Source organism: Olea europaea, chromosome 16 (assembly GCF_002742605.1).
Source record: "Olea europaea var. sylvestris chromosome 16, O_europaea_v1, whole genome shotgun sequence".
NCBI classification, from domain to species: Eukaryota; Viridiplantae; Streptophyta; class Magnoliopsida; order Lamiales; family Oleaceae; genus Olea; species Olea europaea.
Genome location: NC_036252.1, coordinates 6,500,718 through 6,515,724, shown reverse-complemented (window position 1 = coordinate 6,515,724; position 15,007 = coordinate 6,500,718). Strand labels below are relative to the sequence as shown.

At 32.3% G+C, this 15,007-nt stretch overlaps 3 protein-coding genes across 3 annotated transcripts; 2 read left to right on the top strand and 1 right to left on the bottom strand.

Annotated features, from left to right (window-relative positions):
* Positions 1-933: 933 nt before the first annotated feature.
* On the bottom strand, positions 934-2,803 carry LOC111412557 (homeobox-leucine zipper protein ATHB-13-like). Its single transcript, XM_023043491.1, has 3 exons — positions 2,794-2,803; positions 2,401-2,568; positions 934-1,271 (listed from the first exon to the last, which is right to left on the bottom strand). The coding sequence occupies exons 1-3, from the start codon at positions 2,801-2,803 to the stop codon at positions 934-936; spliced, it is 516 nt and encodes a 171-aa protein (XP_022899259.1).
* Positions 2,804-2,839: 36 nt separating this feature from the next.
* On the top strand, positions 2,840-4,592 carry LOC111412556. The gene is made up of 3 exons (XM_023043490.1): positions 2,840-3,490; positions 3,899-4,225; positions 4,410-4,592. Exons 1-3 carry the CDS (start codon positions 2,840-2,842, stop codon positions 4,590-4,592), a joined length of 1,161 nt encoding a protein of 386 aa, XP_022899258.1.
* Positions 4,593-4,739: 147 nt separating this feature from the next.
* On the top strand, positions 4,740-5,400 carry LOC111412794. The gene is made up of 2 exons (XM_023043695.1): positions 4,740-4,999; positions 5,096-5,400. The coding sequence occupies exons 1-2, from the start codon at positions 4,766-4,768 to the stop codon at positions 5,333-5,335; spliced, it is 474 nt and encodes a 157-aa protein (XP_022899463.1). The 5' UTR covers positions 4,740-4,765; the 3' UTR covers positions 5,336-5,400.
* The last annotated feature ends 9,607 nt before the right edge of the window (positions 5,401-15,007 follow it).

Here is a 15,007-nt window from a genome sequence, read left to right as displayed (position 1 = left end):
GAATATGGCCCTTGAGTTTCTTTTATTGAAACTATCACTACAACAGAATTCACTTTTTACGGCATGCACAAAAATTAAGCCGTAAAAAATCATTCGATAAAATTATTTACGGCGTGCAAATGGTGCACGCCGTATTAAGTTAGCATTTACGACGTGCAATAGATGCACGTCGTGCTTGAAAAAAATTAAACTTATTTACGGCGTGCATTTGCACGCCATAGTATATCTTCAAAAACCCAATTAAAACACGACATTTTTCTCCCATTCGTAAGATTCTCATCCCTTCTTAAAAACCACTTCGCCTCCTGCCGTTCATTTTCCTCAGTGACCTCTTCTTCCTGTGCTGCCGCTAGTCCACCACAGCTACCATCCTCGACTTCGCCCAGCGCCTCAGCTCTAACTCTCCGCCTTCCACCGTCAACCACGGGCGCTAGCTCTCACTCTCGTCATTGCCTCCCAAGACCCAAATCGAAATATTTCTGTAATGTAAGGATTCTTCAAATTAATACCCGTCCCTATCTTTTTAGGGGTCTAGTTTCTTGAAGGAATTGTATGATTTAAGCTATTGAATGAGTTAGCATGAATCAGATTAATACCTAAAATCATATTATTGTTTGGCTATTTCCTGATTTGTTATGTCATTCGACTTGATAATGAAATTAATTTTCGTATTGGTTGTGTCGTTTGATTTTTGAATGAATTAATTTAGGTTCTTGTTTGGCATTGTATTGATGTGTTTTCAATTCAGAGTAATTGCAACTAGGAAGAAAGAAACACACGGGAGTATTGGTACTTTCAGCTGGCACTGTGAATAAATGGCCAAGGCATAACTCCAAGTTGGTTCCCTAGGGATGAGTTTTGATATTAGGGTCTGCTTTCCTCTAATGATAATATAATATATGCATGTTAGACTCCTCATTCACCCTCGAGATATTAGAATGTGATAATGTATCCTGGAATTATGTCCATGGAATGAGAAAGCTGTTGTTCTAGCCATGGCCAGAATCCGATTTGATCATCCATGCCACATAACATACTACAGAAGCTTTCATCTTTCACAGTTTGTTCTGGTTTCTGGTACTGAATATCAAGTCTACACGTCGTCTGGAAAAGTTGTGCCACGCCATTAGGCCTCATGGAAGGTGTAAAGAGGGGTCTGGTTGAGGGGTGTAGAGATAAAGGGCTGTCATTTGCTGGTGCTCTTGATATGTCTAACTTAATATCACAGCTATTTTCACTTCTGTTACTGCAAGAACCTTCCATTTCTTGATGTGTCAATCCAATGGCCATAACACTATCTTTAATCTTTTCAAAAGTGGACATGAAAGATTGAATATAAAATCACTTGTTACAGTTCCCTTTAAAGTTTAAATCCTCCAGTAGTGGGCTACTAAAGAGAAGCTTTTTGAGGATAGAAAAGACCAGAACGGAAGATTTTCAGATTTGGAAGATGAAAAGAAGCAGGAATCCAAATGTCCTTGTTATTAAATAGTACATTTGGATTAATATCAGAACTAGTAGAAATATCCTCATTATCAAATAGTACATCATAGCCAAAATCAAAGGTTGAAATCTTTTGCTGTGCCTGCAGTGTTGGGCCTAAAACAAAGGCTTTCTATTTGTCCAAATTACACAAATAGGGATAAAATAGGGGATTGATTTGAAAAATTTTGGTTTTTGTTAAAACGTCCAAAATACAACATAAATTAGCGCTTAAAGAAAAATATGGCAATTATGTGTAATATTATATTTTTTTTTGGCAAATTACACTTTATATAATTTCTTTATAATAAATGTCGCTTACATTTTTATTTATTCTGTTACATAGTTTATAATTTTTTAAATTGTAACTTACTACCTCTGTAATAATGTGATTAAATCCATATATTTTGTATGAATAATTCATATTACCAAATTGTATAATAATATATTATTCTTTTCTAATTTGCTGGTTATTTAATTAATAGATCATGTTTATTTTCTTAAAGTTAGGGACTCCGCAACAACAAAATAATACAATGAAATGCAATATTTGTACAAATAATCATTTTAGGATATAAGAGGAATAGCCAATAAAGAGCTCGTCTGTCTCTACGAATCAAACACTATATTGTCATATAAAATCCAATCATGTTATAAATCAACATTATATTGTAATATAAATCAAAAGAGATTGATGATAGAACTTAATACCAATTCATGTAAGTATGTCTATCAATCCAATGGCTATGACATAGTGTGTTAATTTTCGTAAGCACATATGTAATTTTTCATGGTGACTTCAATTGTTATGCCATCATGAAAGTCAGTTTAGACAAGTAATTACATAGGATGATACGACATCAAGTTTAGCCAAACAAACAAGAAAAGGTGCCCTTATATTCAGTTTTTGAAAGAATTTCAAGTTATCTGTACATGATGGCTCAAACTCAAGGCTTAAACTCAACTGCAATTTCTTTGAATCTCTATCCTTGGGGAGCACCAAGTATACATTATCTGCTTTAACAACTTCAAATTGTCTCTTAAAAACTTCATAATCTTTCTCCAGTTGCTTTGTCTTCCACCTTGCTGTAATGAAACTTTATTTGCAAAATGACTTACCTAATTGGAACTTGATTTCTAAGATGCCCCAATATAATTGTTTTTATTGTGTTATAACAGATTATAATTTAATAGTGTTGGTGTATTATCATGGATAAAGATTGGGTACACTTATCAGGGTTATCTCGTCCTTTTAAATTCAGAATATTTTAAAATATGTCTTCAAATGATTTTTTAAATGATTTATTTAACATTTTTTCATAGAGTTTCAAAGGCGTATCAACGTGGTGTAAGAAATATGGTGCAAGCCAATGCGGGGAATCCAGAAAAGGTCATATGCCCTTGCAAATGTTGCAAAAATCTATTCTACCAACATTTTGATGTAATGTATGGGCATTTGATCATTAATGGCATGGATCCTACGTATACTACTTGGGTGTTTCATGGGGAAAAATCAAATACAGCATCATTGGCTCTTCAAGATGTAGAAAATTTAGAGACGTATAGGATGTATAGAGATGCATTTTTTCAGGATCATAATAGTGTAGAACCCAAGAATGAAGATAGAGAGAACGATTATTCAAATCTATATGAAGGCGTAGAAATTCCTTTCTATCTTGGTTGCACAAAGTATACAAGGATATCTACAACTGTTGTCTTATACAAGCTTAAAGCTACATATGGTATATCTGACAATGGTTTCAATGAACTTCTTGATATTATCCAAGATATGCTACCACATGGGAACACTCTTCCTAATTCTTGCAATGCAATAAAAAGGTTATTGAAAACCTTTGATTTGGGGTATGAGAAGATACATGCATGCGTAAATGATTGTTGTTTGTTTAGAAATGATCTAGAGAATTTTGATACATGTCCGAAATGTGCATCTTTGCAGTGGAAAGTTCATGAACGGACTAAAAAGATTAAAAAAGGGATACCTGCAAAGGTTCTGCGATATTTTTCGATCATACCATGATTTAGAAGAATGTTTAGGTCACTTGATAAGGCAGAACAATTAATATGACACTCAAATCACAAAAGTCTAGATGGAAAAATGCATCATCCAGTTGATTCATAAGCTTGGGAGAGAATTGATCAAAAATGGCCTTGTTTTGCATCAGAACCATGAAATCTTAGACTTGGCCTTTCTTCTGATGGATTTAATCCCTTTGTTAACCTAAGTTCTAGGTATAGTTGTTGGCCAGTGATACTAGTTATATATAATCTCCCTCCTTGGATATGCATGTCTAAGGAAAATTTGTTGTTGACTTTATTAATCCCAAGTCCCAAGCAACCTGGAAATGATATAGATGTGTATCTAGAACCACCAATAGAAGACTTAAAGGAGTTGTAGAATATTGGTGTTGAAGTATATGATGGATTTACCAAGTCCACCTTCAATTTGAAAGCTGTACTTATGTGGAAAATTAATGATCTTCCGGCTTATGGGAACTTATCAGGATATCCTATGAAAGGCGAAGTAGCATGTCCAGTATGTGGTTTATCCACATGTGCAAAATGGTTGACTTATAGTCGAAAGTTTTCATACATGGGTTATAGAAGATTTCTTGCATATAATCATCCTTATTGGTTAAAAGAAGCTTGGTTTGATGGAAACAAGGAGCATAGGCCTAGTCCTAAAATATTAACCGGTCGAGAAGTGATGTGTTCAATCAAGAATGTTAGCAATAATTGGGGAAAAATAGGAAAAAAAAGAAAGATGAAAAAATTAGATTCTAATTGGCCATAGAAAAAAAGTCAATATTCTTTGAGCTGCCATATTGGGAGGTTAGTCAATTTAAACTATTTTGAATTAGTTATTTTTTTGCTTAAACTTTTTTTGAATTTATATTGTTATTTTTCAGACACTACTTTTGCGCCATAATTTGGATTTAATGCACATTGAGAAGAACGTTTGCGAAAGCATTCTTGGCACTATTTTGCATGTGAAGGGAAAATCAAAAGATGAGTTAAATTCCTGTAAGGATTTACTCAATATGGGTATTAGAAAGGATCTTCATCCAGAACTGAAAGAAAATATATATTAACTCCCCACAGCAAAAAAAGAGAAAGAGTTATTTTGTAAGAGACTATTTGATTTAAGATTGCCTGATGGTTATAGTTCTAACATTTTAAAGTGTGTATCATTAACAGATAATAGGATTTTAAATCTAAAGTCTCATGATTGCCATATCAGAACAAAATAAAAGCATGTTCAGAGATGGTTACCTCTCCTAGCCAACACTCCCTTAAAGATGATGGTGTTGCTAGGGTACTTGGTCCTGAACGTCGAGGACGGGTAAGAGGTCTTGGTTTCGGTGCGACTCCTTCAAAGTTGAGTGCTTTGGTGCACAATCATAACTTGCAAACTCAAGTCCAAGAGTTGAGAGATGAAATTAAAGAATTAAAAGCTTTGTTTCAAATGAAAAGTAAGAGTGTTGAACAAGAAGATAATGTAAGTGAAAAATAAAATTATTGAACGTTATTCTAAATTACATATGATTTCTATATCCAAAATAATAAATTGTACAATTGGATATGAATTTTACAGCCTAGAGACGGAAGCTTGAATGGTTCAAATAACCTTCAAAATAGGAAATGCAAATTGTTATCTTGGTTTGGGAAAGCTGATGTTGTTGCAAAAGTGAAATCGCAAAAACAAATCCAAGTGATTTGGTGCATTATGTACCACTTGTTAATGAATGTTGGAGAGTTTGGGTTAATGAAGCGATTGATAATGTCAGCTTATATCATCCTACACGTGAGCTTTTTCTTCTTGAAGATGCATTAGGAAGTACAATAGCATGGCCAATTAGGTACATTGAAGTGGATTCATTATAATCACAATGAAGGTATGCTAAACTTCTTTTCTATTTTAATTTCACAGTTCATTAGGCAAATATGTTACAATTCAAGTCCTCCTAGCATTCTTGCTTCTGTGGGTCTAACACTTTTAACTGGCCATTGATGACCATTGAGTGGAACTTGATCACTGCCATCTGATGAAATTTCAGGTACAGGTAGATTACAAAATGAGCATTGCTGAAGTCTCACCTAGATCGAGCTCCGTACTCATGTGATTGGAAATCATTCTTTTGTTTGTAAAATAACTTAGTAGTGTTGATTGAACTTATGTCTGTTGGTTGAGAAGCAATTAGTTATGAATCAGACTTGTCATTTGTTGAACTTATGTCTATTGGTTGAGAAAATGAAAAGTAGTTGTTACATTTTATTTATATATGATAAATGTTAGTGTTAATTTTTTCATCTTTAAGCTTAGAATAACTAATTATTTTAATGTAGTTTATCATGCTAGCTTGTACTCAAAGAGTTGGAATTGGATTTGTGTAATTATTGTAGGTGCTGGTAATCAAATAAACAAAAGGATTTTTAAAAATTAAATTAGCTTTTACGGCATGCAACGGCATGCCGTAAAATCTAATCGGGTCATTTTCTAAGGCATGCAATGGTACACCGTTAAAGGTAAAACAAGTGCAATTACGGCATGCCAGCGCATGCCATAAAATAATGGGATTATTAACGGTGTGCAATTGCACGCCCTTAAAAGGTACCTTGTACACATCTTTTACGGCATGCAAGTTGCACGCCGTAAAAGGTTGTGGACTTTTAACGACGTTCTATAACGGCGCGCTATGCACGCCATAAAAAGTTAAGATTTTTTACGGCATCACTTTATATGGCGTGCGCCTGCACGCCGTAAAACACTTTTTACGGCGTGCATTCACGCCGTAAAAAGTGAATTCTGTTATAGTGTATGTTTCTATCAATAAAAGTTCACTATATAGCATTAATTATTAATCAACTGTTTTCAGAAAAAAATTCTCCTCTTAGATATTTAATACAGAAAAAAAATCAATTTTTAAATAAACCTGAAAATGTTACAAAGTTCTTTTTAATTACTTTCTAATTGCCAAGAGAGATATGTCATATACATTCATTGATGGATAAACTTCTGATGGGCCTAAACACTTGAATTAAAATTAAAATCCACCCATGAATACATGACCCATTTCGAATAATCCTAATGGACCCAAAATGTGATGTAAACGGATGATGGATGCCAGTTAGGTGCCGAATACTTCACCTAGGCTAACTTTAACATTCTACCAATCATATGCTAGATAATAAAAAATTATTTTATGTCGAAAGAATGTGAACCTAGAATGATGTTTACATGCTCAATTCAAATGACAATAACCAAAAACTGTCATGTGGTCATGACTCTAAAATCAAAAGGCTCTCCGAAATTGTCAAAACTTAGTTTCTACCTGACAAGAAAAATGTGAAAAAAATATATGAGTTAATAGCTCAATGTGTAGAGAATCTTATTTATACACAATCATCAAAAAATCGAGTTTGTGTATGCGTGCGCTTATTCATATTATCTAGTTATCCATTACTCATTTTTATTTATTTATAATGTTAACAACTTATAAATTCCTCCAAACACGTGTTTATAAAATATGGTGTTACTAGTTAAAAACAATTTCATAAAGTAAATAATTACTGTAATTGAAAAATATGAAGTATTTAAACTAAATTAAATATATTATAAAAATTCCTTTATATCTTGTAACAGAAAAGTTTATTAGGGTTTAGAGGTGAATGACAATTACACCCCTACAGCCTTAGAAATAATTACTGTTGTATCCCTGATTTTGTCCTATAAATACAAAGCTTTGGTTCTTAATAAAACACATACAAGTCTATTGATTCTCTTTTCTTTAGTTTCATAACATGTTATCAGTACGATAGTTTAATTTTTCAAAGTTTAGAGAAGGTAGTAATTTTTTTCAGCATAATTATTTATCACGTGTATCAAAATTAATTTGATAACACGTGAATTTTACATCGGAATCATATTATTTTTGTCAAAATGATTACGTGACCCACCTAATTTGTCCTTTGACTCTACCGCCATTATTGCATAGACACAATGATTATTTTTTAGCCAAAGCATAATTCTTCTCTTTTCTCTTTTCTTAGCCAACGTGTAATCATTCTTCTCTTTTTGTGCTGCCGCCATAATGGTTTCTCAACGGTTTATTTTGTGAAAATAAACTATATCAACTAATAGTTTATTTGCACCTTCTATCGCCGCCATTATTATATGTACCCAAATTTTTTTTTTTCAAATCCAATGGCTCTGCTTATTAGTTTATGCAATTCTTTAATTTTTGTAATTGATGTCCATCCTCAATGAATTAATTCATCATGTCTTTAACTGTTCATGCATCCGTATGGATCAGAAATTATCTTGTCAGCTTTAATTCATGCCCATACACATTATTTTTCAATTCATACTTTAGTTCATGTACTCTTTGCTTTATTTCTTTTAGATGTACGTTTGTGATTATTATTAAATACTTTTTGTGTCTTTAACTTGATTAATTTTTTTTTAAGATATTTGTCTACAAATTTTAAATTGGTAATGTATTATGTTATTGCTCCTGAAGTAGTAAAACATTATAATTAATATTCTAGAAGAATATTAATCGAATATCTATCTATTATAAATAGTTTGTTGATACTCCTGAAGTAGCACAATATTATAATTAATATTCTTGAAGAATATTTTTTGCCCTTGAAAAGCATAAATTATATTTTTCAATATTCTGGAAGAATATTGACGTATTGATCTTGAAGAAATAATAATAAAATATGTGCTCCTGAAGTATCATATGTTTCGAAGAACATATTATTTTAGTGGTTTTCCTTGAAAGAAAACACGAAACTTATGTTATATTGATATTGACTGCTTGATTAATCATTATATGATGATTAATCATATTATTTGAGTTTGCTGCATTTGATATATCTGGGAAAAATTATTTATCATGGGTACTCGTTGCTGATAACCATATTGTCTCAAAAGGTTAGGGAGAGACAATAAAAAAAGGAAACAAAGAATCCATACAGGATCGTGCAAAATCACTTATATTCCTTCGCCATCATCCTCACGATGGACTAAAAATTGAATATCTCACTTAGAAAGATCCACAGGTTCTTATGGAAAAAAATTAACTGAAAGATTTGATTATCAAAGGACTATAGTCCTTCCCAAAGCCCGTTATGAGTAGATGCACCTTTGTTTACAAGACTTCAAAACTGTTAGTGAATATAATTCTGAATTGTTCAGAATATGTTTAAAATTGAAATTGTGTGAAGAAAAAATCACTGATGAAGATATGTTGGAAAAAAACTTTTTCCACCTTTTACATCTCAAATGTGCTTCTGTAGCAGCAATATCGCGAGCGTGGTTCCAAAAGTACTCAAAACTTATATCTTGCCTACTTGTTGCTGAACAAAATAATAAATTGCTGATAAAAAATCATAGGTTACGTCCAACTGGTTCTGTACCATTGCCTAAAGCAAATGGTATTGCATTGCCTGAAACAAATACAATATCAAGACGTGGACGTGGACATGGATTTCAACATGGACGTAGACGTGCACGAGGAATAAACAATGGACAAAATAATCAACAAAGTTATCGACAACAAGGCAATACTTTCAAAAGGTATAAAGCAAACGAAAGTAGCATATCCAAAAAGATACAAGAAAAAAGTTACTTTAGATGTGGAATGAAAGGACATTGGACACGTACCTGTCGTATGAAAAAATATATTGTGGATCTCTACCAAAAATCAATCAAGGGAAAGGGAAAAGTGGAGACAAATTTTGCTTATTATGATGGTCCAATTGATGTGATACATTTGAATATTTCCGATTTCTTTGTTGATCCAATGGGAATATTGACCATTTGATTGTGAGTGATGTGATGGAAGATATAAATTATTATTATTATTATTTTATGTTTCTAGTATTTCTCTTTATTTTAGAAATTTAGTTTGAAATATGTTTTTACTTTTTACAAAAATTTTGAATTTTATTATGCATCGTTAATTTCACATTATTAATTATGCTTATCATTTTGAATTTAAATTCAAGTTTTTAAAATATATCTATTTTGTTATATTGATATAATCATGATGGATTGTCAAAACACCTGCTTGATTGATAGTGCAATTACACATACTATTTCTCAAGACAAAAAAATTTCTTGGACTTAACATTGAAAGAAAATGATGTCAATATAATATTATGTGCATCGAATATCATTCAAGGCTCCGGAAGAGCTTGTATTATTTTACCAAATAATATAAAATTATATATTGACGATACACTTTATTCTAGCAAGTCTAGAAGAAATTTGTTTGATTTTAAAGATACCCACTGCAATGGATATCATATTGAGACGACGCTAGAAAATAATATCGAATATCTTTGCATAACTTCTTTTGTATCTAGTCAGAAGTAGATACAAAAAATTCATGCACTCCCATCTGACATGTATTAGACATTTATAAAAATAGTTAAATCAAATAATGTCACGAACCAGAAGTTCGTAGACCCAAAAAGTTTTATTCTTTGGCATGATCGCTTGGACATCCAGGAGCTATAATGATGTATCGAATAATAAACAATTTACATGGACACCCTTTAAAGAATCAGAAGATTCTTTTACCTAATTATTATCCATGTGTAGCTTGTTTGCAAGGTAAGTTAGTCATTAGACCTTCAACTGCTAAGGTCAATATTGAATCTCCAATTTTTTTGGAAAGAATTCATGGAGATATATGTGGGCCAATACACCCACCGTGTGGACCATTTCATTATTTTATGGTATTAATTGATTCTTCTACTAGATGGTCACATGTTTGCCTACTTTTCACTAGGAATGTAGCATTTGCTAAATTACTTGTTCAAATTATAAAATTATGAGCACAATTTCTTGATTACTCAATTAAAACTATTTACCTTGACAATACTGGGATCACAGGTGTTTGATAATTATTGTATGTCAATCGGGATTGTAATTGAACATTCAGTTGCGCATGTCCATGCACAAAATGGTTTGGCAGAGTTATTTAGTAAACATCTACAACTTATTTCTAGACTATTATTTATGAAAACAAAACTCCCAACTTTTGTTTGGGGTCATTCCATATTACATGTTGCATCATTGGTTCGTATTAGACCAACTGCATATTATCAATATTCACCTTTGCAACTGGCATTTGGTTATGAACATGATATTTCTCACCTACGGGTCTTTGGTTGTGTTGTCCAAGTTCCTATTTCACTCCCACAACGTACTAAAATGGGTCCCCAACGAAGATTTGAAATTTATGTGGGTTTTGATTCATCATCAATTATTAGGTATCTTGAGCCTTTAACAGGTAACTTATTTACTGCACGTTTTGCAGATTGTAATTTTGATAAAATGACTTTTCCAACTTTTGGAGGAGAAAACTACATCCTGAAAAATAAAGTAAAATTACTTGGAATGAAGCAACTATATCTCACTTTGATCCCTACATCAATCAATGTGAGCAAGAGGTTGAAAAAATCATTCATCTGCAAAGAGTTGCAAATCAATTACCTAATGTATTTGTTGATACAAGAAAAGTGACAAAGTCATATGTTCCAACAGAAAATATTTCAGCAAAAATTGATGTCCCTGCAGGACAATTTGCTGTAGTAAATGAATCTCAAATACGCTAGAAGCGTAATCGACCAGTTGGTTCAAAAGACTCTGTACGTCGAAAAAAAAAGTACATGAGAAAAACCAACCAAAAACTTCAGAAGAAGTCACATTAAAAAAGATTGATCAATCATATATTGAAAATACACTTCCTGAAGAACCACAAGTGTCCCAAAAATAATAAGATTTCAATAAATTATACGTTGTCTCATAAATTATGGGAACGAAATAATGTTTTTATAGATAATATTTTTACCTTTAATGTGGCTCTTGATATTATGCAAAATAAGGATCCTGAACCACAATCGGTTAAAGATTGTCAAAATAGAAATGATTGGTCAAAACGGAAAGAGGTCATACAAGCAGAATTGAATTCTTTGGAAAAACGAAAAGTCTTTGGACCCTTAATTCAAACACCTGAAAATGTAATCTTTGTTGGATACAAATGAGTTTTTGTACGAAAGGGGAATGAAAATAATGAAATTACAAGATACAAAGCCTGACTAGTAGTTTAAGATTTCTCACAAAGACCAGAAATTGATTACAAGGAAACATATCCTCCCGTAATGGATACCGTCACTTTTAAATTCTTAATTAGTTTGACCGTGTCACAAAAACATGATATGCGTCTTATGGATGTAGTAACTGTATATTTGTATGGTTCACTTGATAGTGACATATATACGAAAGTCCTTGAAGGACTTAAGGTGCCAGGAACAAATAATACATGCTTGAGAACCATGTTCTCAATTAAATTACAAAGATCATTATATGTATTAAAACAATCCGGATGCATGTGGTATAATCGCGTTAGCGAATATATGTTGAATGAAGGTTATAGAAATGACAATGTCTGCCCATTTGTTTTCATAAAGAAAACAAATAGTGGATTTACCATCGTGGCAGTTCATGTTGATGATTTAAATTTAAATGAAACTCCTGAAGAGCTCAACAAAACTATTGATTATTTGAAAAATGAATTTGAAATTAAGGATTTAGGAAAAACCAAATTTTGTCTTAGACTGCAGATTGAACATTTTCCAGATGGATTATTTGTTCACTAATCTACGTATACAGAAAAAATTTTAAAACGTTTTTATATGGATAATGCACATCCATTGGCATCACCTATGGTTGTTCGATTATTTGATGTGAAAAAGGATTCATTTCGTTCACTTGAAGATGGAGAAAATGTTCTTGGTCCTGAATTACCATATCTTAGTGCAATTGGAGCATTAATTTATCTTGCAAATTATACTCGACCCGACATAACTTTTTCTGTAAATCTCATTGCATGATATAGCTCTACACAAACTCAAAGACATTGAAATGGTGTTAAACATATTTTTCGTTACCCGAAGGGTATTATTGATTTGAGATTATTTTATTCTCAAAAGTCAGGATATGCTTTAGTGGGATATGCAGATGTAGGTTATCTATCTGACCTACATAAAGCTAAATCACAAATAGGTTATGTATTTACACGTGGAGGAACGAGTATATCATGGAGATCTGTGAAGCAATCCTGGATACAACATCTTTAAATTATTCTGAAATTATTGCAATCCATGAAGCAGGTCGAGAATGTGTATGATTGAGAAACATGACCCATCATATCCAAGCATCATGAGGATTAACGTCAACAAAGGATAGTCCAACAATTTTGTATGAAGACAATGCAGTTTGTATTGCACAACTCAGAGGATGCTATATCAAAGGTGACAAGACGAAGCATATTTTTTCAAAATTCTTTTATACACACGAGTTTCAAAAGAATGGTGACATCGATATTCAACAAATTCGCTCAAGTGACAATGTGGTCAATTTATTCACAAAAGCACTACCAACATCTACATTCAAGAAATTAATTCATGAGATTGGAATGCGTCGACTCAAAGATTTTCAATGATCAACATCAGGGGGAGTAGCAGTACTCTAATTCTTTTGCTTAGGTTTTGTCTCGCTGGGTTTTCCTAGCAAGATTTTAATGAGGCAGCATTTATTTTTAGTACTCTAAAATAACTGTACTCTTTTTCCTTCGTTCTGATTTTTTTTGCCATTGGGTTTTTATCAAACAAGATTTTAACGAGGTAAATATTTTGTAATGTATCATTCAAGGGGGAATGTTGTAAAAGGAAAGTTTATTATGATTTAGAGGTGAATGATAATTACACCCCTACAACCCTAGAAATAATTACTGTTGTATCCCTGATTTTGCCTTATATATACAGGGCTTTGATTCTTAATAAAATACACACAAATCTATTGATTTCTCTCTGTTCTCTTCTGTTTTCTTCACTTTCATAACATTATACACAATATATAAAGTAATTATTGGAATTTTTTAAAATTATTATTTGAACTCTTTGGGAAAACTAGATCTTTTCATTTTTTGTATAAGACAAATATATTTTTTAAATTAATTTTAATTGATCATACACATTGCGTCTCTATCCAACTAATAGGTCCAATGGCTGCCAACTAAAAAATATCATGCAAGCACCCCCTTTCCAAGGCTACAATGTGGAAGCATGTAGCCTCCACTATCTTCCTTGCTAGGACGAGGAAGCCTTGTTCTATCGTCTCATCATCTCATTGACTATCATTTTCAAAGCACTGAGGACACAATTCAATGCTCCGCCTATAAGAACCTCCGAGACAATAATTTTATGCAGACTTATCACCTTTTTATTCGGAGGCGACTAGGGGAAACCTAACCTATAGCCATACCAAATGAGTCTCCCGAGTTCAAAATGGTTGGATCATCATCCAACCTTGTGCAAATTGTAATTTGACACATTGAACTACGTATAATTTGATTTGTGTGACATTTTGATAATGTAGTCTGGGTGTTAAATCCACTCTCTTTATTGCCGTGGAGTAGGACAGCGTGTGGAAAGTCAGAAGCCTATGATGAATACAATGTAATTCATTTGAGCTTGACTTCGAGGTCATTAAAATTTAACCACGTGCCTGCATCTAGAAGACTTTTCAACTATGTCCCTTGTTATATAAAGACCCATCTTGTTTCACTTGAAAGTGATGACAATTTGATAATCTCACTCTACAAATACGAAGTCTACTCTCATATTTCATCTCCTTTCTTATTTCTCCCATATCAGACTGTATCATTTTATTTACTTGAGCGTCGAACACATATGATTGCAACCTCCACCGTCCTTGATTGGAGAAACCTCAATTTACACATTTAATGTAAGCGTTAAGAGTGCATTAACATATATGTGGAAGAGAGATCGGATTGACATCCGTTGACGCATTGTGTCTCAACCACATTCAAATGTTAATAATACCAATTAAATAGAAAATATAAAGTCCTATAAAGTGATTCATGTCATGTGGAGAATTATAAATTATTATGCAGTACTGTATTGCATGAGGGTTGCAATATAGAGATCAGCAACACTCCATATATTTATTAAACCCTCCAGTATGAGTGGTTATTGACTAGTTCACTTGATTCATTTATTGTTTTGTTGAATTTTTATCGGTTATACGTAGCACCAATCTAGGTAGCATTTACCCTAGTGATTTATTGTCTAATAAATCAAAATGCATTCCAACTTTATTAAACAATAAATCACTATTGTTCATTGTCACCTAGATTGATAGAACAATAAATTAAAATGAATTCTAACTCTCTTCAACAATAAATTACCATGGTTATCTGTTACCTAGATTGACAACAAGCATTAGCTAATGACGTTGTTATTACAATTAGTCAAATATGCCCTTATTTGGTTCAATTAAAAAATTGGATTAAAATCTAAATTGAAATCAACAATCAATTTTAATCACACGTTCTATATGATTCATAACTTTTCAATTTTACATTTTATCAATTTTTATTAAAATCTACTAAAATTTTGATTTTTA

Bases quoted from the DNA above. Each gene is read 5' to 3' on its own strand.
- LOC111412794 (XM_023043695.1), top strand. From the start codon at position 4,766: ATGGTTACCTCTCCTAGCCAACACTCCCTTAAAGATGATGGTGTTGCT. The intron at 5,000-5,095 runs GTAAGTGAAAAA...TGAATTTTACAG, and splicing joins GTGTTGAACAAGAAGATAAT to CCTAGAGACGGAAGCTTGAA.
- LOC111412556 (XM_023043490.1), top strand. From the start codon at position 2,840: ATGGTGCAAGCCAATGCGGGGAATCCAGAAAAGGTCATATGCCCTTGC. The intron at 3,491-3,898 runs GTTCTGCGATAT...AAGGAGTTGTAG, and splicing joins AAAAAGGGATACCTGCAAAG to AATATTGGTGTTGAAGTATA. The intron at 4,226-4,409 runs GTTAGCAATAAT...GTTATTTTTCAG, and splicing joins TGATGTGTTCAATCAAGAAT to ACACTACTTTTGCGCCATAA.
- LOC111412557 (XM_023043491.1), bottom strand. The intron at 1,272-2,400 runs AATTCTTTCAAA...TTGGATTGACAC, and splicing joins ATCATGTACAGATAACTTGA to ATCAAGAAATGGAAGGTTCT.